Here is a 24578-nt window from a genome sequence, read left to right as displayed (position 1 = left end):
AATCTCAATGCAGACCTGCTTCAGATGTCAGAAGAACAAACCACTCTGGAGCACTACAGATCTGGTTATTAACAATACTAATGCTCTGGACCGGTGTTAATTAATTGCTGAAATACCAGGTGTGAATTGGCAATGCATGGACTCACAGGCCAGATCTGAATGCAGCCTGCTGGAGTAGTAGATTGCAAATGCTACCTGCTTGATCTAGTGGATGCATTGCCTTCAAAAAGAAAAAAAAATAGTGGATGCTTGAGAGGCTGGCACTTCTTATCGCTTTCCGGTTAAAAATGATGAAAGAGCACACAGGGGAAATTCATTTTGGCACTTAATACCCGCATGATATGACGCTGAACTCCACCTGACGAGGCACCTTTGCAAGGGCAAATCGCTTATCAGGATACGTGTGATGTCAACTCTTCAGTCGGATAATATTCGGCCAGCCACTACCAACCACAAGGTGCAACAAGCAATAAGATGACAGCTTCAGTTACATATGAATTCTTGCAGAAATGGTGACATTGAGCACAGAGAATGCCATTAAGCACCAACAGGTTGACCTTAAACAAAGACGGAGCACCGAAGCAAAAAGGTGTTTAGACCTATTTACCAACTTGTCAGTTGGATACCAAGAATTTGGTGTAGCTTACATTTGACAGATAATAGGGCAATCAGATGATTCAATCTCAGAAAATTATTAGTTACTCCCAGGGAGTACTTAGTTAGAGCAACAAAGAGATTAAAGTGTCCGATGTGGCAACAGTAAATGTGATGAAATTATGGGTTCGGAAATGTTACTTCTCACAAATCCACGAACAAGGAAAGAATAAATTAAGGGGTGTGAGATTCAGTGACATCACAGTTAACAAGCAAGAAATACACACAGGTGGCATCTGTCAGATATATTTAAATCTAGGAAAATTGAATGTCTGGAAGGTAAATTAAATGTCGCTTACTAAGCTGGCATAAGGAATATCTGTACTCTGATCACTAAAGGTTTCTGGCAACCCAGGAATGAAGCAAAGGATGATGCGTTGCTTTCGCTTGTTCCAACCTTTTTTGCTTTTTATCATGATAAAGAAAACTATCTTTTCTTTTGTGAGAGTAAAGGGATTCTTGAAAGGGGAATGTAAACCCCCCAACAAAGTGTTCATCAAAGGAGAAGACTTTGAGAAAGGCAGCAGATGACTGGTGAACTAAAGGCAAAAGAAATATGCTCAGCTGGAACTTAAATAAGTAAAGCCTCTGATAAAAGATTACATTCTCAATCATGAGAACTTCATATGGCTGTAGATGTCCATCACTGCGCATCAGATGTGCAGATGGGGAAATACTAGGAACCTACTACCCATTGGCATGAGTTCAGATTTTAGGAAGCAATCCACCATGGACCTCAATTTACAAATCTAAAACAAGCTGTTCTTCTGCTTGTTAGTTAAGTATACTTAACTCAGGACAGTCAGGGACATAAAACAAGACAGTCAGGAACATAAATGTACATCAGCAATTTCACTGAACTGCCTATGGCCTAAAAATAGTAGGTGTAGCTCATCTGGAAATATAGTGTGCAATATCTGAAACTTGGCTGACTACAACTATCATAAAAGGAAATGTGCCAAATCATAAGTAGATGTAGCTCATCAGGAGAAGAATTAGTTAGATACGAGAATTCAAACATATGCGCAGTGGGCTCTTGTAAATTACAGCCATGTGCAATTTCTGAAAGTTACAAGTGACTTTCTTTAATAAGAAATCAATTCCTTCGAGTTATGCGTTAACAGTTTATTTTACTCAGTACAGTTGCTTGTAATATTATATGGGTTTGCTCAGCCATATGCGTTAACAGTTTATTTTACTCAGTACAGTTGCTTGTAATATTATATGGGTTTGCTCAGCCATATGAAGACTAGTGAATCATAAAGGTATTTGTGAAGGGAAATGCATGAAAATTCAAACCCAGAACCCAGAAACAATCTACTCGTCTTCCTAACTTATCCAGTGAGTACCAGCCTACTCCTACCTCAGTTGTTTCGGTAGCAGCCCCAGTGAGTGTCCTTCCCTTAAATCAGCATCCATAAGTGTCTCGTCTATGCATCGCAATTAGGTGCGATCTCAAGACATTTGCACCATCCAACAAACTGAAACAAGAACCTAGATCAAAGAGCTACTTAATGCTAACCAGTAACCACCGTTAAGATAGCACCATCTTTGAGTTGTTGGTTTCATTAGCCCTAAGAATTATCCCTATACAAAGAAGATTCCACACAGTACCCTTCTATGCGACAACATATAGTTTAAATTCTAAAATTACAATGTTCTTTCTCCTACATGGTTCGGAAAAAACAATACAATGTTCTACAATTCATGAACTGTTTCAGAAGATCTAATTAGTACTGAAGCAAAACTTAAGTAATATCTATCTTTACATCTACTGCTATAGAAGAATGGGAAGATTGGAATTAAGAAGTCAATACTCACTTTACTTTGAGCATTCTTGGAGGAAAGTTTCAGGCATATGAAGATAGCTTCAAACCGATACAAGAACACAAGCAAAGCAGCATGCATCAGAAATCACATGATCCCTAAGCTATCACAAATTGGCGCAATACAGTAAGGTGGCATGACTACAAAAAACTTGTCTCCCCATGAGATTAACCAATTCCAATGAAAACTTCAATATGAAAATTAGACTAGAATAATTATAGGTAAGAAATTAATGGAGTGGCACTAAGAAGAGAAATATTAGCTAGTATCACAGTACAGAGTCACATCACATGTTCAATTTATCTCCGGTGCCACCTCTCTTCATCCATGGAAGGCTCCCCGCTTCTGAACAATCATCTGAGCCGGCAGGTAACTTGCCCTTGAGATTAGACCACTGCCAAATCTTGGACATGGAGAAGCTCTCCCCTTTGTTCCGTGCGCAAATTTTCTTTCCCTCCATAATGTCGGCATTCACAGAACTTATACCCGGAGGTCTTGATCTCATCGCACCATTTCTTGTTCGGCCCGGCTGGAGAGCCACCTGAAGCTCAGAAGTCCCAAGGACATACTGGTAGGTGCCCATAGAGAAGCATTTCCTTGCATCCAAACTGCTGCTGCTACTCTCCCCTTCCTCCCTCCTCAGCACAGCAGAATCACCATATCCACCCTCGACAGCACCCTGGGTGCCGACATTCTTGAACTTCCCAAGCCTCACCGGGAACACTCTTTTCTCGGCCACCGGCGTCTGCAACCCCTCCGAGGACTTCTGCGTGGGCAATCCGAAACCATCCTCGCAGCACTCTGACAGCCGCCCTTCCTCTAATCCCTCATCGAAATCGAACATCGGGTTATTCTCGGCTGTCAGCCCTGGGGCGAAGAGCACCCCGCGGCAGAGCGGGCACGTCGAGTTGGACAGCAGCCATGTGTCGATGCAGTTCAGGTGGAAGGCGTGCCCGCAGAGCGGCAGCAGCCGGAGCCTGTCCTCGGCATCGAATTCGCACAGGCACACGGCGCAGTCGAAGGGCTCCTTGTCGCCGCCGCCGCCGCCCACGACGATCTCCCGGTAGGAGAACACGGGCAGCGCGTCGATGAAGGCCTGGTCCAGGCCGGAGTCGTGAAGGTGGAACAGCTGCTGCAGCTGGCGCTGCAGCGCCGCGTCGGCCTCCCCGGCCCCCTGTGCGGCCGCGGCCGCCGACCCCCCTCGGCGGCGGTGCTGCTTCTTCATGAGCAGCCGCACGAGGAGGTGGAGCAGGCCGGAGATGAAGAACACCACCGCGAGGATGACGATGATGAACAGCACCGCGGGGCTAATCTTGCCGCCACCCCCGCCGGAGGAACCCTGCTGCGCCTGCGGCAGCGGCGCAGGCGGCGGCGGAGCGGCAACAGCAGCGGGGTAAGAGTACGGGAGCTCGTCCCTGGCGACGAAGGCGCCATGGAGGCGGCGCGCCACTCGGTACGGGTACGCGGCCGCCGCCGCCGCCGCGGAGGATCCGGGCGAGGACGAGACCGCTTCAGCCATGTCTCCTAGAGGCTCCGCCACCCCCACATCTCATCTGATCCGACAGGCCAGAGATGCGATCTTTCGCGAGGAACCGGCAGCAATCCCGGCCGAAAAGGAGCGCAAAAGCGGAGGCGGACGGCACCTAAAAGCGGCGGGCTGGTGCAGCCCGGGGGGAAGCGTCCAAGGCGCTAGGGACCAAGAAACCCCCGGAGGCTTCTTCCGGTCGGAGCGCGGGCAGGTGGACACGGCGGGGAGGGGGAGGAGACGGAGGATTGTGGTGGGAATCGGTGGCTGGTGTGTGGGGAGAAGGGGGAGGAGGAGTGGAGGGGAGTGGTGGGAGCGCACGAGCTGGGGCGGGGGAAAGGCGAAAGCGACGGCGGTGGCGAGCGGTGGCGTCGGCCCTGGGAAGGGAAGGGCTCGGTGGAGTATTTTTTGTGGTGGTGCGGTCGCTTTCAGCCGCAACGATCGTTGGAAGTCGCGGTCGCGGGGGCGCCGGTTGCGAGGACAGTAGAGGCGACGCGCTGCGCTGCGATGGGCCCTTGCCCTGCCGGCCAGTGCAGGTGGGGGCCGTGGCAGCTTGCTGGCCTGTCCGGTGTTTGAAATGGCTATGCCACTGCTGCTGGTCTTGACTCGTGCCAGGGCCAGGGCCAAGGCCGGCGTGTCACGCTAGCACCGCGTAAATAGAAAGAAATCTCTACTATTATCTCACACAAATCATATTTTTACCAAAATCTCACCTAAATCAAGGCTTTCCTTTTTTTTACCATACTCAAATCAAATCAAATCTTACCAAAATTTCATTAAATCAAAACTTTACTTTCTTTCCCTTATCATACTCAAATCAAATCATGGAGGTGTTTGGATCAGAGAGTGGTAATGGGGAATTACATCACGCTGGTAACGTGAACGTAATGGATGCATCTCTGTTCTGTTTGGTTGATGCACGTAAAGGAATCAGAGTTGCGTGTCTGCTTCGGCGTCGTTGCGGCTGGTGGCTGCAATGGAAGGAGAGCATACAAGGGACGCGAAGGAGAGTAGACAAGGGAGGAGGGCAGAGGACTAGTGACAGAAGGAGGAGGGAGGGAGCCTGCACCTTGCAGCGAATGGTCCGGCCAGCGTCGAGGGCGAGCTGGGGCGGCGCGAAAGGGGTGGCGATAAGGAGAAGACGTGTGCCCGATTACTCGCCGGCCATCAGAGATGGAGGAGGTGGCTCGAAGGGGATCAGGGAGGCGGTCATGGGAAGAGGAGGAGCATGCAATAACGCAACCCTTTACCGGGGGTTGTGGGTGGTATCCACCGAGAATTGGGTTGTAAGCGTTTACGGAGGCATCCCATTACAGCCTACGCGTACGAAACACACGGAACGTTTTGGGTTTACACCGTAAACAGGTTACGACGATTTCTTTCTGAAACAAACACCTTTCAAATGTTACCACTGTCTAGAATATGATGGGTGTAAGATTTGTAAGATTTATGTCGTCCACGATTGGTATTGAACAACTAGAGTATAGATGACCCCATTGCAACGCACGAATAATTAGCTAGTCGAATTAAAAGCTAAGCTTCGTGTTTGCTATTCCACGAGCTCTCCCATCTCCAACTCAACTAGTTCGGCCCGACCCACATGGATCGCAATTTCGTTGTTTGGTTTGGGCCAGCACAGGGGAAATCCCGGCCCAGACCACGTTGATCCGCTCCATTATGTTAGGTCCAGAAGAATCGACCCCCTTCATGGAATTAATCCACGGGAGGAGAGCGAAAGAAACCTAGCGGAGACAAGGCGAAGGTGGCTATGGCTCAAGAATTAGGAAGTGTGGCAACATGATGCCTCCCACGACAACGACGGCTGCCTTCACTTCGGTATATTCTCTTCTTTTTCCTTGCCCTCGCCCAAATCTTCTTATTCCTCTCCTTGTAATGCGATGGCCGAACACCCAACCTCAAACGAACATAACACCCAACGCACTTTCACTGTCCCGGACCAGGGTTCTAAGTTGTTGCCATCAATGACGTCAGCGACAACGACACTAGCCGACCCTATGTTGCCCCGCCGCCTAGCCAGAATTAAAACACACGCTTCACGTATGTTATTCCACTAACTCTCCCATATCCAACTCTATAGAGTAGTTAGTGTTGCAAGGGGGATACATGTAACGCCCTCGATGCGGCTATATCTCCCACGTGTCGAAGCACGACTTAGAGGCATAACCGCATTGAAAGCAATGTCGCAAGTGAGGTAATCTTCACACAACCCATGTAATACATAAGGGAAAGAGATACATAGTTGGCTTACAATCGCCACTTCACACAATTACATGAATAAAGCATTACATCATCCAGATACAATCAAGGTCCGACTACGGAACCAAAATAAAAGAAGAACCCCAAATGCGACAAAGGTCCCCGATCGACCCCAACTGGGCTCCACTACTGATCAACTAAAACGAAACAACACAAAGGGCAAGATCTTCATCGAGCTCCTCCTTGAGCTTGGTTGCGTCAACTGCACAAACTCATCGGCACCTGCAAACTGGTTTTGGAAGTATCTGTGAGCCACAGGGACTCAGCAATCTCGCACCCGCGAGATCAAGACTATTTAAGCTTATAGGAAGGCTGGGGTAATAAGGTGGAGCTGCAGCAAGCGACTAGCATATATGGTGGCTAACATACGCAAATGAGAGCGAGAAGAGAAGGCAAAGCATGGTCGATAAAAGTATGATCAAGAAATGATCCTATAGCAACCTACGTCAAGCATAACTCCAACAACCATGTTCACTTCCCGGACCCCGCCGGAAAGAGACCATCATGGTTACACACGCGGTTGATGTATTTTAATTAAGGTCAACTTCGGCTTTTCTACAACCGGACGTTAACAAATTCCCATCTGCCCATAACCGCGGGCACGGCTTTCGAAAGTTCAAATCCCTGCAGGGGTGTCCCAACTTAGCCCATCACAAGCTCTCACGGTCAACGAAGGAATAGACCTCCACCCGAGACACTCCGATCAGACTCGGTATCCCGGTACAACAAGACATTTCGACAGGGTAAAACTAAACCAGCAACACCGCCCGAATGTGCCGACAAATCCCGATAGGAGCTGCACATATCTCTTTCTCAGGGCACACTCAGATTGTCTTAGGTACGGGTAGGCCAATCCAGAGTTGCCCCTGGTGGTCACCGGTAGCTGACAGTTGGACCAACACTCAGAGGAGCACTGGCCCGGGGGGGGGTAAAATAATGATGACCCTCAGGAGCGCGACTCCCAAGGGAAAAGAAAAGGCTAGGTGGCAAATGGTAAAACCAATGTTGGGCATTGCTGGAGAAGCTTTACTTAAGGCGAACTGTCAAGGGGTTCCCATTATAGCCCAACCGCGTAAGGGACGCAAAATCCGGGAACATAACACCGATATGACGGAAACTAGGGCGGCAAGAGTGGAACAAAACACCAGACATAAGGCCGAGCCTTCCATCCTTTACCAAGTATATAGATGCATTAATTAAGTAAGATATATTGTGATATCCCAACAAGTAAACATGTTCCAACAAGGAACAACATCTCCATGTTCCATCAAGGAACAAACTTCGAACTTCACCTGCAACTAACAACGCTATAAGAGGGCTGAGCAAAGCGGTAACATAGCCAATCAACGGTTTGCTAGGACATGGTGGGTTAGAGGTTGAACATGGCAATTTGGGTGGCTGACAAGCAAGTGGTAGGCATCGTAGCATTGGCATGGCAAAAGAGCGAGCAAACTAGCATAGCAAAGATAGTAGTGATTTCGAGGGTATGATCATCTTGCCTGAAATCCCGCAAGGAAGAAGAACGAGTCCATGAAGAAGACAAACGGACGTAGACGAACGAATCCTCACAACTCCGGAACGAAACCGAAGCTAACGAGAGAAGCAACCCGGAAAGAAACAAACAACATGGTAAACAACCAGCACATCAACATGGCACGATGCACAAACAAATGATGCATGTCCGATTTAAATAGGCATGGCATGGCAAAATGCATAAACAATCCTACAATTTAAGTGGAGCTCAATATGCAACGAGTTGCGTATTGACGGAACACCACATCAATTATTTAATTCGATCTCGTTTATGTACTCAACAATATTAAATGTTGGTTAACATGGCAAGAGGGTGAAGCAAAGTAAAACTACCTATCTAGTCAAGTTTAAATGAGGCCGGAAGCAACGAACAACAATTCCGGAAACTCCTCATGAGCATAAATTAGGTTTGGTACTGTTCTGCCCTAAACAATATTTTAGAGTTGTTAAACATGCAAGATGATGCCACCATGTTAAACTAGGCAAAATTCTACCCCATTTACATATAAAGTTTATTAAAATTGGAGTTACGGTTATTTAGTTATGAAATAAAGCATTTTAGCATGGCATAGGAGCAAATTTAAATAAACAGCAAGTTAAACATCTTAAACATGGATGAAAATGGCATATTCTTAAACTACACAATTTTCTGAGCAAGTTTCATATATAAAACATTTTAATCCGATGCACGGTTCATGAGTTAGTAAATGCATGAACATGAGGGGTTTTTCTGTAAAACTACAGTTCACTGGATAATAGACAAATTCAGATCTGGGAAAAAACATGATACGGGCCGAAACTGACTGCAGCAGGCCCAACAGAAGGAAAAAACAAAAAGAAAGGAAGGCGCTGGGGGCCTCACCCATGGGCTTCGGCCCGGCTGGAGGAGAGGCCTGGCAGGCCGGCTGGGGGGGCTTGCTGCGGCTGCAGCCCACGCAGCTGGCCAGCGCGGTCAACGCGAGCGGGGACGAGCGGGCGAGCGAGCTGCTCTGTTCGTCAGGAAGCAGAGCAGCGGCGGCGAGCTGGCTTGGCGGCAGCGCGGCGGCGGGATCCGGCCAGGAAGGGCCGTGGCTGGAGGAGGAGGTGGATCCAGCCGGATCCGAGGCAGGGAAGGGCGCGGACGGCATCGGTGAGGAGCACGGCGATGGGGCGTGATGCAGGGGAGACAGACAGGGTCTCGAACGGCGGCTTCGCGGATCCGGCGGGACGAACGGGCGACGGCGGAACGGTTGACTCGGAGCAGAGCAAGGGCATCCATGACGGCCATCCACGGCGTCGGGCAGGGAGCTTCGGGCGGCCATGGCGTGGACGAGGCGAAGCAGAACGACGACGGCGGCATGGAACAAGGGCGAGCTCCTGCTCGTTCCTAGGAAGGAGAGAGGCCACCGTGAGAGAGAGAAAGAGAGGGAAAACAGGAGGAAGAGGAGGGCCGGCGGTGCTCATCTGCTGTTGCTGCTTGGGTGGCGCGCACGGGAAGCACGGGAGGATGCAGGGGTGCCTGGCGCTGCGGGATCGGGGCTCCACTGCTCGAGCTCCTCGGGCCGTGCTCACGCACGAGAGCGAGAGGAGGCTGGGCCTCGGGAACCGAGGAGGTGGCGGCTGTGGTTGGTGGATTTTTGGATCGGAAGGACTGGTGGGATGGGGATCGAGGGGAGACGGCTGGCCTGTGGGTGGCTGCGAGAAGGATCTGGGGAGATCCCGAGGCGGAAGGTGAGTGCGGCGGCGGCGGCAGGGACAAACTGCCTAGAAGTTAGGGTTTGTCCAAAATGACTAAGGGTGGACTATATATACCCCACAGATTAGGTTAAGGGCTATCTCGGTCCCTCGGATCGAAAACGGACGGTCGCGAAAAAAAATAGCTAGGGAGTCCAAAAGAGAAAACGGAGATATTTTGTAGATGTTAGGGGATGATTCGGACACAACGGTGGTGACTGTCCGGGTCGGGTTCGGGGGAGTTTCGGACGCGCACACGAGGGGTCTGAGAGAGGATTAGGTGGGCTGGGCCTGAGAGGCCGGTTGGGTCGGCCCAGGTGGAGAGGAAATGGCCAGAGGCCTGGCTGGGCTTACCTCTCTCTTCTCTCTCACATATTTACTTTAGTAGAAAAGCAAAAAGAGAGAAGAAAAGAAAAGGAGGGTTAGGGAAAGAAAATGCGCAAGGGGATAATTTCCTTGGACTTACAAAAATATGCTCGTTCCAAGAAAAATAGAAAGGCCACGATTGAAAGATTTAAATTCAAACTCATTTGAAATTCAAATGGGTTTGAACTAGGACTTGATGAAAGGAAGGTCCAAAAATGTTCGGATTTTTGGTGGAGCTCCGGAAAATGATGAAATAAATATTGGCAAGGTTGGAGACCAAACTTGAAGCAGAAAAGGAACGAAATTATTTTGTAAGTGTGTTTTGGTGATTCCAAAATAGTGGAATATTTAATTATAGCTCCCTAATAATATTGAGAGGCTTTAATATGTTATAAAGAGAAATCACGAGTGAATTCCCTCAATTTAAATGGATCGAAAAAAATCCATACGATTTATTTAGTAGAGGTTTTAAAAATTAATGATATGATGGCATGACGACATGATGCAATGCACATGATGCAAGGATGAATGCAACAAATAAAACAAATCACACGACGAAACTCGGAATAGCTGGAAGTCTTCTGGAGCGTCGGTCTCGGGGCGTTACAACACTCCACCACTATGAGAGGATCTCGTCCCGAGATCTAGAATGACACCGGAGGGAAAACAGAAGAGAAAGAGAAGAGGTAAAACTAAGTTGCTTCTTCGACCAATGAGTGAAACCAAAGAACCTTGAGAGGTTGAAAAGTTGAAAGAAAGAACACAACGGAGTTAAACACAATTGAGAGCACTGCGGTAGAAAAGAGAAACAAGGAACACCATGTGAACCTTGAAGGTTGCAAGGCTATGAATGACGAGTACAATGGACAAGAAGGAATTGGAACCACTCTGGTTAAAACAAGATGAGAGGGGAAGAATTTGGGCAGCACTCCGGTTGAAGATGGAAGGAAAAGAACATGAATTTGGCAAAATGAAAGCACTTGGATGAGACTCCGGTTAAATGGATAAGCAAGGAAAAGAACACGATCCTCACAATTCGAGATGATGAGTGAAAAGCACAACATCACAATGCCTCCGGAACGAAAGAATAGAAGTTAGATTGCTGGGATAAAGGGACGGAGAAGGAAATGTCAACTCCTACCACAATTTAATTTGGAAAGCATCCTTGCAGGAAGGTTAGAACAAAGTTGTTGGAAGACCAACAACGAAAAGAATAAGTTTGTAGTGGGCTTATGGAACACATCTCAAAACTATGAGGTGAAATTCGGCCACTAATGGAGACGATAGCTAGCTTTAGATCGACGAAGAGATGAACACTTCTTCCACCAAGATGATAAAGAGATAACTTGGATCATTGGCAAGCACCACAAATAGCCACATTCCAATGGAAGGCTTTTAGGTGAAATATGACACAAGATAATTCCAAAGAAGAGATTGATGGATTTAAAATATCTCATTCTTGATAACTTGTGACTCACGAAGCAACGAAGGGGAATTATCAAGAAGGACATAATACCACCTCCAAAGATACGGTAGAAAGAAATGCACTCAGGATTACCATATGAAGAAAGCTTGAGCTCCTTAGGAAAGAATCTTGATGAAAACTTCGAGAAGGAATTAAATCCTCGATGAACCATCATGTAGAACCTCCAAGAAGAACTCCGGTAAACAAAAGGAATGAACAGAAAGAGAAATTGAAAACACAAGGTGAATCCTTGCAATGATTTGGATGACGCTTAGCAACGAGATAAAGAGAAAACTTGGCACTCCGGTAAAGAAAGATGAACAAATGGAAACAAGAATTTGATGAACCTCCGGAATAGGAAATTAGACAGTTGGATGAAGCAAGAATAAGAATTACGTTATGTTTAACCTTCACCAATTAAATTGATGACAAAAAAAACGGATTTGGCACACTACTTATTCTTGTAGAAAGGATTAAGAGAGATATGTCGTAAACTTGAGAAGGTCTTCAATGAACCACCGGTAGGATTTGGAAAGAACGAATGAATTTATATGATAACAAGGAAAGAGAACTCTTGAACGAATCACCGTAAGAATTGAAATTGAACGTAGCAAATGCACAAATCACCGGGAAGAATTGCAAAATGAATGAAGATACTTTAGGGTATTTAGATACATGAGAACAAAGAGATCAAGAACTGATTAGAGGATATTCGATTGATGCACCGGCAAGATAGGAGAATGATAACTGACAGCTGAGAATGAATAAACCTGAATTGATGGACTCCGGATGACAAACTGAGAAGACTCTTGAATATCTCCTGATGGGTGAAAAAGATTCTCACAATCGAAAACAATTATGAGAGGATGGCAACAAGCTAGCACCATGAATCTTGAAGAGAATAGAGCAAGATTAAAGAGAAACTCTTCTTCGGTCTTCAAATGATGAGAATGACAACGAGAAACACCACCAAGAATTATTGAGGCACACCGGAAGAATCAAAAGCGAAGAGGTTGAGCCAACTATGAAAAGAATTTGAAAGATCTTGGAGAAAAGCATTTGACTGATGATAACTCATTCTTACGTCAAACTTTAAAAGGAATTTAGGATATCTCTGGGAAAATAAGAGTCAGGTAAGATCCTGGGAACAGACCTGTGGGTTAGGGCCCACTCAAAAGAAACAACGTTGAACGATTTAAAAGAGATGTTGCACCGGTTGAATTAAATGACTTGAATGAGATAAACAACCTCGAAATAGTTTGAATGAATGTAGAGTGGAAACACGAATCTTCGAGATATCTTGGGCACTCCGGAACAATAGAATAACAAGCGGTGAAAGATTATTAGGTGAACCGTTATGAGAAGGTATTTGAAAACGAGGAGAAGATATGATCAATAACGCTTGAATTTAAACCACCGGAGAAGAAAAATGAGTGAAGGTTGACGAACTTGAAGCTCCGTTAGAATCTTCCTGATAATCACCGGATAAGAATATTGATAGAAAAGAATGGAGCGACTTCACATCAATAATATGGATACTCGATTAAGAGATCTGAATCCTTGGAGAAAAACAAAGGGAGGGAGGGTGGGAAAAACAAAGACAATTTGGAGACGGATGAAACAAACACCGTTAAGAAGAACTGATACTTGATCTTGCAGTTGTTGAAATGATCGGATCCACTTGAAGAGAAGTACACCGGTTGAGAAGAAATTGAAATGACAACTCGATTATCAAGAAGGATAAGTATTCGCATAGGAGTATGAGAATACCGCTTAGGAAAAAGGTATGGAATCAACATTTGACTTCGAAGCAACTCGAATACCACAACTCAAAACAAAAACAAAGGGTTGGCTTGCAGAATAAGCCGGAACAAACATATGATAGAGATTTCGTCCGAAGTTTTCGTGGTGGGGCCTACACGGGCTCGATCGTACAACACCATCATGTACAAGGCAGTGCACATGACATACGAAGCGTCCCCGAGTCGGCATAGCCAAGGACTCTTTAAGACACAACGAGACCACTGTAAAATCGACCGTGAATAGGCGGACCACTAGACGTCGAACCCCAATTTCATATCATACATCCGTCGGAAAGATATCCTAAGAGCTACTTGATTTCCCACCTATGAAACTCCCGAAATTTTCCGGTTATGCAATCAGGTGTTGGGGATACAGGGGAAGCATAATATCTCACCCAAACTAGCAAATCCTACATCCAACTGTATCCATCCTTCAACACATAACCAAGAAACCTTCGGAAATCATCTACCTCAACCTTCGAAAAGCATCCGTTATACAAGTTATGGCGATACTCCCGTACTCACCTCAGTACTGGGTTATCGGGGTTATCTCACCAACAACTGCATAAAAGAGATTTTCGATGTCGGCGTACTAAACTCAGGTATTCCAGAATTACAACGATAAAATTATGATGACAACACCTCAGAGCTCAACTCCCCGGGACACTTCCACAAAACCCCTGACAGGAGGCACCAAGACAATGTTCTCATCATAAAACCATCGGAACGATTCCAAGATACCCGCGTGATCCTAAATTTTTTTAGTGAAATTTGAGAAGAGAAGAGTCAAAACTCTACGTCAGGATGCCTTACCAGAGCGATGAGTAGACTGGGAAGTAAAAAGAATTCCTAACTCTCCGATATATAATTCCTAAATGACTCAAAACATTTTTCTAGACACAACTCGGCCGCTAAAAACGATCAAGCAATGGGGCTCCTAAGGTCGGGGAAGGCTCTGATTACCAACTTGTAACGCCCTCGATGCGGCTATATCTCCCACGTGTCGAAGCACGACTTAGAGGCATAACCACATTGAAAGCAATGTCGCAAGCGAGGTAATCTTCACACAACCCATGTAATACATAAGGGAAAGAGATACATAGTTGGCTTACAATCGCCACTTCACACAATTACATGAATAAAGCATTACATCATCCAGATACAATCAAGGTCCGTCTACGGAACCAAAATAAAAGAAGAACCCCAAATGCGACAAAGGTCCCCGATCGACCCCAACTGGGCTCCACTACTGATCAACTAAAACGAAACAACACAAGGGGCAAGATCTTCATCGAGCTCCTCCTTGAGCTTGGTTGCGTCTCCTGCTCGGTAATATAGGCACCTGCAAACTGGTTTTGGAAGTACCTGTGAGCCACGGGGATTCAGCAATCTCGCACCCGCGAGATCAAGACTATTTAAGCTTATAGGAAGGATGGAGTAATGAGGTGGAGCTGCAGCAAGCGACTAGCATATATGGTGGCTAACATACGCAAATGAGAGCGAGAAGAGAAGGCAAAGCACGGTCGATAAAGGTATGATCAAGAAGTGATCCTGGACTACCTACGTCAAGCATAACTCCAACACCGTGTTCACTTCCCGGACTCCGCCGGAAAGAGACCATCACGGTTACACACGCGGTTGATGTATTTTAATTAAGGTCAACTTCGGGTTTTCTACAACCGGACGTTAACAAATTCCCATCTGCCCATAACCGCGGGCACGGCTTTCGAAAGTTCAAATCCCTGCAGGGGTGTCCCAACTTAGCCCATGACAAGCTCTCACGGTCAACGAAGGAATAGACCTCCACCCAAGACATTCCGATCAGACTCGGTATCCCGGTACAACAAGACATTTCGACAGGGTAAAACTAAACCAGCAACACCGCCCGAATGTGCCGACAAATCCCGATAGGAGCTGCACATATCTCTTTCTCAGGGCACACTCAGATGAGCGCTCCGTACAACTAAAACCAAACCTCGAGTTTCCCCGTGGGGGCGCTGCACAGGACTCTAGTTTGGACCAACACTCAGAGGAGCACTGGCCCGGGGGGGTAAAATAATGATGACCCTCAGGAGCGCGACTCCCAAGGGAAAAGAAAAGGCTAGGTGGCAAATGGTAAAACCAATGTTGGGCATTGCTGGAAGAGCTTTACTTAAGGCGAACTGTCAAGGGGTTCCCATAATAGCCCAACCGCGTAAGGGACGCAAAATCCGGGAACATAACACCGATATGACGGAAACTAGGGCGGCAAGAGTGGAACAAAACACCAGGCATAAGGCCGAGCCTTCCACCCTTAACCAAGTATATAGATGCATTAATTAAGTAAGATATATTGTGATATCCCAACAAGTAAATAAATGTTCCAACAAGGAACGGTATCTCCATGTTCCAACAAGGAACAAACTTCAATCTTCACCTGCAACTAACAACGCTATAAGAGGGGCTGAGCAAAGCGGTAACATAGCCAATCAACGGTTTGCTGGGACATGGTGGGTTAGAGGTTTGACATGGCAATTGGGAGGCTGACAAGCAAAAGGTAGGCATCGTAGCATTGGCATGGCAAAAGAGCGAGCAAACTAGCATAGCAAAGATAGTAGTGATTTCGAGGGTATGATCATCTTGCCTGAAATCCCGCAAGGAAGAAGAACGAGACCATGAAGAAGACAAACGGACGTAGTTGAACGGATCCTCACAAACGCGACGTTATCGGAACCAACCCGAAGAAGCAAACACCGGAAAAGAAGCACACAACATAGTAAACAACCAACACATCAACATGGCATGATGCACAAACGAGTATGAGGCATGTCCGATTTAATGAAGCATGGCATGGCAAAGTGCACAAGCAGTTCTACAAATTAAGTGGAGATCAATATGCAACGAGTTGCATATTGACGAAACACCACAACAAGTTATTTAGTTTGATCTCGTTTATGTACTCAACAATATTAAATGTTGATTAACATGGCAAGAGGTGAAGCAAAGTAAAACTACCTATCTAGTCAAGTTTAAATGAGGCCGGAAGCAACGAACAACAATTCCGGAAACTCCCCATATGCATATTTTAGATTAGGTCCTGTTCTGCCCTAAACACAATTTTAGGGTTGTTAAACATGCAAAGTAAGGCCACCATGTTAAACTAGGCAAAATTCTACCCCATTTACATATAAAGTTTATTTAAATCGGAGCTACGGTTATTTAGTTATGAAATAAAGCATTTTAGCATGGCATAGGAGTAAATTAATGCAAACAACACTTTAAGCATTTTAGCATGGGATGAAAATGGCATATTATTAATCTAGATGAAAAACTAAGCATTTTACATATATAAAGTTTTTACATATGATGCACAGATTATGAATTATTATATGCATGAAGTGCAAGGGGGTTTCTGCAAATCTGTAATTCCTCGGATAATGCTAAATTCGTAGGACTGGAAAAAAAATGATATGGGCTGAAACTGGCTGGGCCACAACAGGAGAGAAAAAAAAGGAGGGGGCGCTGGGGGTGGCCTCACCATGGGCCTTGGCCCGGACGGTGGAGGAGGCCGGGCAGGCCGGTTGCTGGGCCGGGGCGCTGGGCTGAAGGGGAGGGCCCACGAGGCCGGGCCGACGGGGGCGTTGTCCTCCTCCCGATCGGATCGGGAGCGAGGCACGGCGGCAGCAGCGCACCTTGAGGCTCCGGCGAGCCTCGAGGGCAGCAGGACAGCGGCGGGGACGGCCAAAACCGGCCGGATCCGGTGGAGAACGGGGCAGGGTCTCCGTTCCCGGCATCGGTGAGGGCCACCGATGTCGAGCGGAGCTTCACGAGGCGGCGGCGGCAGATCCTGCGGGGAATAGAGAGAGAGCAAGGTGAGGGAGAGGTCGGGCCAGAGAAGGAAGGAGGAGACGGGCGCGGAGGCCGGTGACCTGATGCAGGCGGCGGATGGCGAGGCAGAGGACGGGCGGCGGCGTGCTCCGGTCGCCGGAGTTGGTCGCCGGCGACGGCGCGAAGGCGGCGGCGTAGATCGGGCAAGACGGGTTCGGGCGGCGAGGTTGCGGGCTCCCTCGGGCCCGGCGCGGCCCGGGGCGGGTCCGATCTGGGCTTCACGGGGCCCGGCGGCGAAGTAGGCGCGGGTGGACAAGTGGCGCCCCGGGACTGGCTGCGGGCGCGGAGGAGGTGATGTGGCGGCCTCCGATTCGTCGGAGCGACGTGGAGGCTGGACGTGTCCGGCGCGGGCGGACGCGTCCGGCGGCGCGAGGAGGGAGAGGGCTAGGGTTGGACTGCGGGAATTTCGGGGAGGAAGACATATATATATAGGTGGAGGGAGATAGGAGAGTCCAAATGAGGAGCGGTTTTCGGCCACGCGATCGTGATCGAACGACCGAGAGCATGGAGGGGAGTTAGATGGGTTTTGGTTCAAAATGGAAGGGTGTTGGGCTGCAACACACACGAGGCCTTCTCGGTCCCTCGGTTAACCGTTGGAGTATCAAACGAAGTCCAAATGGTACGAAACTTGACAGGCGGTCTACCGGTAGTAAACCAAGGCCGCATGACAAGTTTCGGTCCAATCCGGAAATGTTTAATCCCCACACAAGAAAGAAAGGTAGAAATGACCACCGGAGGAGAACGGAACGCCGGATTGCAAAACGGACAACGGGGAAAATGCTCGGATGCATGAGACGAACACGTATGCAAATGCAATGCACATGATGACATGATGAAATGCAACACGCAAGCCAATGACAAGACAACAACAACGAATAACTGAACGACACCTGGCACATCGGTCTCGGGGCGTTACAACACTCCACCACTATGAGAGGATCTCGTCCCGAGATCTAGGATGGCACCGGAGGGAAAACAAAAGGGAAAGAGAAGCGGTAAAACTAAATTGCTTCTTTGACAAACGAGTGAAACCAAAGAACCTTGCGAGGTTGAACAAATTCGAGAAAAGAATACAACGAAGGTGAACAAGGTCGAAAACACTCTGTTAGCAAATAGGGACAAAGAACATTTGCGAAAAACCTTGAGGTTGAAGGGAAGATATATATTGAAAAAAACGCCGGTTAAGGAAGGGGATCAAGGAAGACCAAATTCGAACAACACTCCGGTTGAAAAGTGATACAAGACTAGATAAGATGAAAAGAACTTGAGCAGAGGACACGACACTCTGGTTAAATGGATAAGCACGAAAAGAACATGATCTTTGACAAAACGAGATGATGGGTTGAAAAGATGAACATCACAATGCCTCCGGAACAAAAGTAAGAATGGAATGGAGTGAACGAAGGGAAACAAGGTCTCGAGGTAGCATGCTTACAACAAAAGCTAGAATGGAGTTGTTGGAAAACCAACAACGAAAAGAATAAGCTTGATATGGTCTTATGGAATACATCTCAAATTATGAGGTGACAACCTGCCACTCACGGGAAAAGAATTGTATTGATATAGACAAGGAGACGAGAAAATATTTCACCGGGAGGGTAAAAGAAAAACTTGGGTCATTTATAAGTAGCATAAATATCAACAATCCTTAGAGAAAGCTTTAGGTGAAACATGACACCAGATAACTCCAGCGAAGAGGTTGGTGGATTTGAAATACCTCATTCTTAACAACATGTGAATCATGAAACATGAACTCAAATTATCAAGAATGACATAATACCAGCTCCAATGATACGGTTGAAAGAATTGCACTCCGGATAGCAAGATGAAGAATGCTTGAGCTCCCTAGAAATGAATCTTGATGAAAACTTCTAGAAGGAATTAAATCCTCGATGAATCGTCCTGTAGAACATCCATGAAGAACTCTAGTAAACAAAAGGAATGAAAAGAAAGAGAAATTGAAAACACAAGGTGAATCCTTGCAATGATTTGGATGACGCTTAGCAACGAGATAAAGAGAAAACTTGGCACTCCGGTAAAGAAAGATGAACAAATGGAAACAAGAATTTGATGAACCTCCGGAATAGGAAATTAGACAGTTGGATGAAGCAAGAATAAGAATTACGTTATGTTTAACCTTCACCAATTAAATTGATGACAAAAAAAACGGATTTGGCACACTACTTATTCTTGTAGAAAGGATTAAGAGAGATATGTCGTAAACTTGAGAAGGTCTTCAATGAACCACCGGTAGGATTTGGAAAGAACGAATGAATTTATATGATAACAAGGAAAGAGAACTCTTGAACGAATCACCGTAAGAATTGAAATTGAACGTAGCAAATGCACAAATCACCGGGAAGAATTGCAAAATGAATGAAGATACTTTAGGGTATTTAGATACATGAGAACAAAGAGATCAAGAACTGATTAGAGGATATTCGATTGATGCACCGGCAAGATAGGAGAATGATAACTGACAGCTGAGAATGAATAAACCTGAATTGATGGACTCCGGATGACAAACTGAGAAGACTCTTGAATATCTCCTGATGGGTGAAAAAGATTCTCACAATCGAAAACAATTATGAGAGGATGGCAACAAGCTAGCACCATGAATCTTGAAGAGAATAGAGCAAGATTAAAGAGAAACTCTTCTTCGGTCTTCAAATGATGAGAATGACAACGAGAAACACCACCAAGAATTATTGAGGCACACCGGAAGAATCAAAAGCGAAGAGGTTGAGCCAACTATGAAAAGAATTTGAAAGATCTTGGAGAAAAGCATTTGACTGATGATAACTCATTCTTACGTCAAACTTTAAAAGGAATTTAGGATATCTCCGGGAAAATAAGAGTCAGGTAAGATCCTGGGAACAGACCTGTGGGTTAGGGCCCACTCAAAAGAAACAACGTTGAACGATTTAAAAGAGATGTTGCACCGGTTGAATTAAATGACTTGAATGAGATAAACAACCTCGAAATAGTTTGAATGAATGTAGAGTGGAAACACGAATCTTCGAGATATCTTGGGCACTCCGGAACAATAGAATAACAAGCGGTGAAAGATTATTAGGTGAACCGTTATGAGAAGGTATTTGAAAACGAGGAGAAGATATGATCAATAACGCTTGAATTTAAACCACCGGAGAAGAAAAATGAGTGAAGGTTGACGAACTTGAAGCTCCGTTAGAATCTTCCTGATAATCACCGGATAAGAATATTGATAGAAAAGAATGGAGCGACTTCACATCAATAATATGGATACTCGATTAAGAGATCTGAATCCTTGGAAAAACAAAGGGAGGGAGGGTGGGAAAAACAAAGACAATTTGGAGACGGATGAAACAAACACCGTTAAGAAGAACTGATACTTGATCTTGCAGTTGTTGAAATGATCGGATCCACTTGAAGAGAAGTACACCGGTTGAGAAGAAATTGAAATGACAACTCGATTATCAAGAAGGATAAGTATTCGCATAGGAGTATGAGAATACCGCTTAGGAAAAAGGTATGGAATCAACATTTGACTTCGAAGCAACTCGAATACCACAACTCAAAACAAAAACAAAGGGTTGGCTTGCAGAATAAGCCGGAACAAACATATGATAGAGATTTCGTCCGAAGTTTTCGTGGTGGGGCCTACACGGGCTCGATCGTACAGCACCATCATGTACAAGGCAGTGCACATGACATACGAAGCGTCCCCGAGTCGGCATAGCCAAGGACTCTTTAAGACACAACGAGACCACTGTAAAATCGACCGTGAATAGGCGGACCACTAGATGTCGAACCCCAATTTCATATCATACATCCGTCGGAAAGATATCCTAAGAGCTACTTGATTTCCCACCTATGAAACTCCCGAAATTTTCCGGTTATGCAATCAGGTGTTGGGGATACAGGGGAAGCATAATATCTCACCCAAATAGCAAATCCTACATCCAGCTGTATCCATCCTTCAACACATAACCAAGAAACCTTCGGAAATCATCTACCTCAACCTTCGAAAAGCATCCGTGATACAAGTTATGGCGATACTCCCGTACTCACCTCAGTACTGGGTTATCGGGGTTATCTCACCAACGAACTGCATAAAAGAGATTTTCAATGTCGGCGTACTAAACTCAGGTATTCCAGAATTGCAACGATAAAATTATGATGACAACACCTCAGAGCTCAACTCCCCGGGACACTTCCACAAAACCCCTGACAGGAGGCACCAAGACAATGATCTCATCATAAAACCATCGGAACGATTCCAAGATACCCGCGTGATCCTAAAATTTTTTTTTAGTGAAATTTGAGAAGAGAAGAGTCAAAACTCTACGTCAGGATGCCTTACCAGAGCGATGAGGAGACTGGGAAGTAAAAAGAATTCCTAAACTCTTCGATATATAATTCCTAAATGACTCAAAACATTTTTTCTAGACACAAACTCGGCTGCTAAAAACGATCAATCAGTGGGGCTCCTAAGGTCGGGGAAGGCTCTGATTACCAACTTGTAACGCCCTCGATGCGGCTATATCTCCCACGTGTCGAAGCACGACTTAGAGGCATAACCGCATTGAAAGCAATGTCGCAAGTGAGGTAATCTTCACACAACCCATGTAATACATAAGGGAAAGAGATACATAGTTGGCTTACAATCGCCACTTCACACAATTACATGAATAAAGCATTACATCATCCAGATACAATCAAGGTCTGACTACGGAACCAAAATAAAAGAAGAACCCCAAATGCGACAAAGGTCCCCGATCGACCCCAACTGGGCTCCACTACTGATCAACTAAAACGAAACAACACAAAGGGCAAGATATTCATCGAGCTCCTCCTTGAGCTTGGTTGCGTCAACTGCACAAACTCATCGGCACCTGCAAACTGGTTTTGGAAGTATCTGTGAGCCACAGGGACTCAGCAATCTCGCACCCGCGAGATCAAGACTATTTAAGCTTATAGGAAGGCTGGGGTAATAAGGTGGAGCTGCAGCAAGCGACTAGCATATATGGTGGCTAACATACGCAAATGAGAGCGAGAAGAGAAGGCAAAGCACGGTCGATAAAAGTATGATCAAGAAGTGATCCTATAGCAACCTACGTCAAGCATAACTCCAACAACCATGTTCACTTCCCGGACCCCGCCGGAAAGAGACCATCATGGTTACACACGCGGTTGATGTATTTTAATTAAGGTCAACTTCGGGTTTTCTACAACCGGACGTTAACAAATTCCCATCTGCCCATAACCGCGGGCACGGCTTTCGAAAGTTCAAATCCCTGCAGGGGTGTCCCAACTTAGCCCATCACAAGCTCTCACGGTCAACGAAGGAATAGACCTCCACCCGAGACACTCCGATCAGACTCGGTATCCCGGTACAACAAGACATTTCGACAGGGTAAAACTAAACCAGCAACACCGCCCGAATGTGCCGACAAATCCCGATAGGAGCTGCACATATCTCTTTCTCAGGGCACACTCAGATTGTCTTAGGTACGGGTAGGCCAACCCAGAGTTGCCCCTGGTGGTCACCGGTAGCTGACAGTTGGACCAACACTCAGAGGAGCACTGGCCCGGGGGGGGTAAAATAATGATGACCCTCAGGAGCGCGACTCCCAAGGGAAAAGAAAAGGCTAGGTGGCAAATGGTAAAACCAATGTTGGGCATTGCTGGAGAAGCTTTACTTAAGGCGAACTGTCAAGGGGTTCCCATTATAGCCCAACCGCGTAAGGGACGCAAAATCCGGGAACATAACACCGATATGACGGAAACTAGGGCGGCAAGAGTGGAACAAAACACCAGGCATAAGGCCGAGCCTTCCACCCTTTACCAAGTATATAGATGCATTAATTAAGTAAGATATATTGTGATATCCCAACAAGTAAACATGTTCCAACAAGGAACAACATCTCCATGTTCCATCAAGGAACAAACTTCGAACTTCACCTGCAACTAACAACGCTATAAGAGGGCTGAGCAAAGCGGTAACATAGCCAATCAATGGTTTGCTAGGACATGGTGGGTTAGAGGTTGAACATGGCAATTTGGGTGGCTGACAAGCAAGTGGTAGGCATCGTAGCATTGGCATGGCAAAAGAGCGAGCAAACTAGCATAGCAAAGATAGTAGTGATTTCGAGGGTATGATCATCTTGCCTGAAATCCCGCAAGGAAGAAGAACGAGTCCATGAAGAAGACAAACGGACGTAGACGAACGAATCCTCACAACTCCGGAACGAAACCGAAGCTAACGAGAGAAGCAACCCGGAAAGAAACAAACAACATGGTAAACAACCAGCACATCAACATGGCACGATGCACAAACAAATGATGCATGTCCGATTTAAATAGGCATGGCATGGCAAAATGCATAAACAATCCTACAATTTAAGTGGAGCTCAATATGCAACGAGTTGCGTATTGACGGAACACCACATCAATTATTTAATTCGATCTCGTTTATGTACTCAACAATATTAAATGTTGGTTAACATGGCAAGAGGGTGAAGCAAAGTAAAACTACCTATCTAGTCAAGTTTAAATGAGGCCGGAAGCAACGAACAACAATTCCGGAAACTCCTCATGAGCATAAATTAGGTTTGGTACTGTTCTGCCCTAAACAATATTTTAGAGTTGTTAAACATGCAAGATGATGCCACCATGTTAAACTAGGCAAAATTCTACCCCATTTACATATAAAGTTTATTAAAATTGGAGTTACGGTTATTTAGTTATGAAATAAAGCATTTTAGCATGGCATAGGAGCAAATTTAAATAAACATCAAGTTAAACATTTTAAACATGGATGAAAATGGCATATTCTTAAACTACACAATTTTCTGAGCAAGTTTCATATATAAAACATTTTAATCCGATGCACGGTTCATGAGTTAGTAAATGCATGAACATGAGGGGTTTTTCTGTAAAACTGCAGTTCACTGGATAATAGACAAATTCAGATCTGGGAAAAAACATGATACGGGCCAAAACTGACTGCAGCAGGCCCAACAGAAGGAAAAAAAACAAAAAGAAAGGAAGGCGCTGGGGGCCTCACCCATGGGCTTCGGCCCGGCTGGAGGAGAGGCCTGGCAGGCCGGCTGGGGGGGCTTGCTGCGGCTGCAGCCCACGCAGCTGGCCAGCGCGGTCAACGCGAGCGGGGACGAGCGGGCGAGCGAGCTGCTCTGTTCGTCAGGAAGCAGAGCAGCGGCGGCGAGCTGGCTTGGAGGCAGCGTGGCGGCGGGATCCGGCCAGGAAGGGCCGTGGCTGGAGGAGGAGGTGGATCCAGCCGGATCCGAGGCAGGGAAGGGCGCGGACGGCACCGGTGAGGAGCACGGCGATGGGGCGTGATGCAGGGGAGACAGACAGGGTCCCGAACGGCGGCTTCGCGGATCCGGCGGGACGAACGGGCGACGGCGGAACGGTTGACTCGGAGCAGAGCAAGGGCATCCATGACGGCCATCCACGGCGTCGGGCAGGGAGCTTCGGGCGGCCATGGCGTGGACGAGGCGAAGCAGAACGACGACGGCGGCATGGAACAAGGGCGAGCTCCTGC

At 46.5% G+C, this 24578-nt stretch overlaps 1 protein-coding gene across 1 annotated transcript; it reads right to left on the bottom strand.

Moving 5' to 3' along the window:
- Positions 1-2613: 2613 nt before the first annotated feature.
- On the bottom strand, positions 2614-4462 carry LOC123157468 (RING-H2 finger protein ATL46). Its single transcript, XM_044575754.1, has one exon. The coding sequence runs from the start codon at positions 3998-4000 to the stop codon at positions 2768-2770; it is 1233 nt and encodes a 410-aa protein (XP_044431689.1). The 5' UTR covers positions 4001-4462; the 3' UTR covers positions 2614-2767.
- Positions 4463-24578: the final 20116 nt, after the last annotated feature.

Source organism: Triticum aestivum, chromosome 7B (genome assembly GCF_018294505.1).
Source record: "Triticum aestivum cultivar Chinese Spring chromosome 7B, IWGSC CS RefSeq v2.1, whole genome shotgun sequence".
Taxonomy (NCBI): Eukaryota; Viridiplantae; Streptophyta; class Magnoliopsida; order Poales; family Poaceae; genus Triticum; species Triticum aestivum.
The sequence above is the reverse complement of the archived record's forward strand: the minus strand, read 5'-3'. Positions and strand labels throughout refer to the sequence as shown.

Coding starts and splice junctions, on each gene's coding strand:
- LOC123157468 (XM_044575754.1), bottom strand. CDS start 4,000: ATGGCTGAAGCGGTCTCGTCCTCGCCCGGATCCTCCGCGGCGGCGGCG.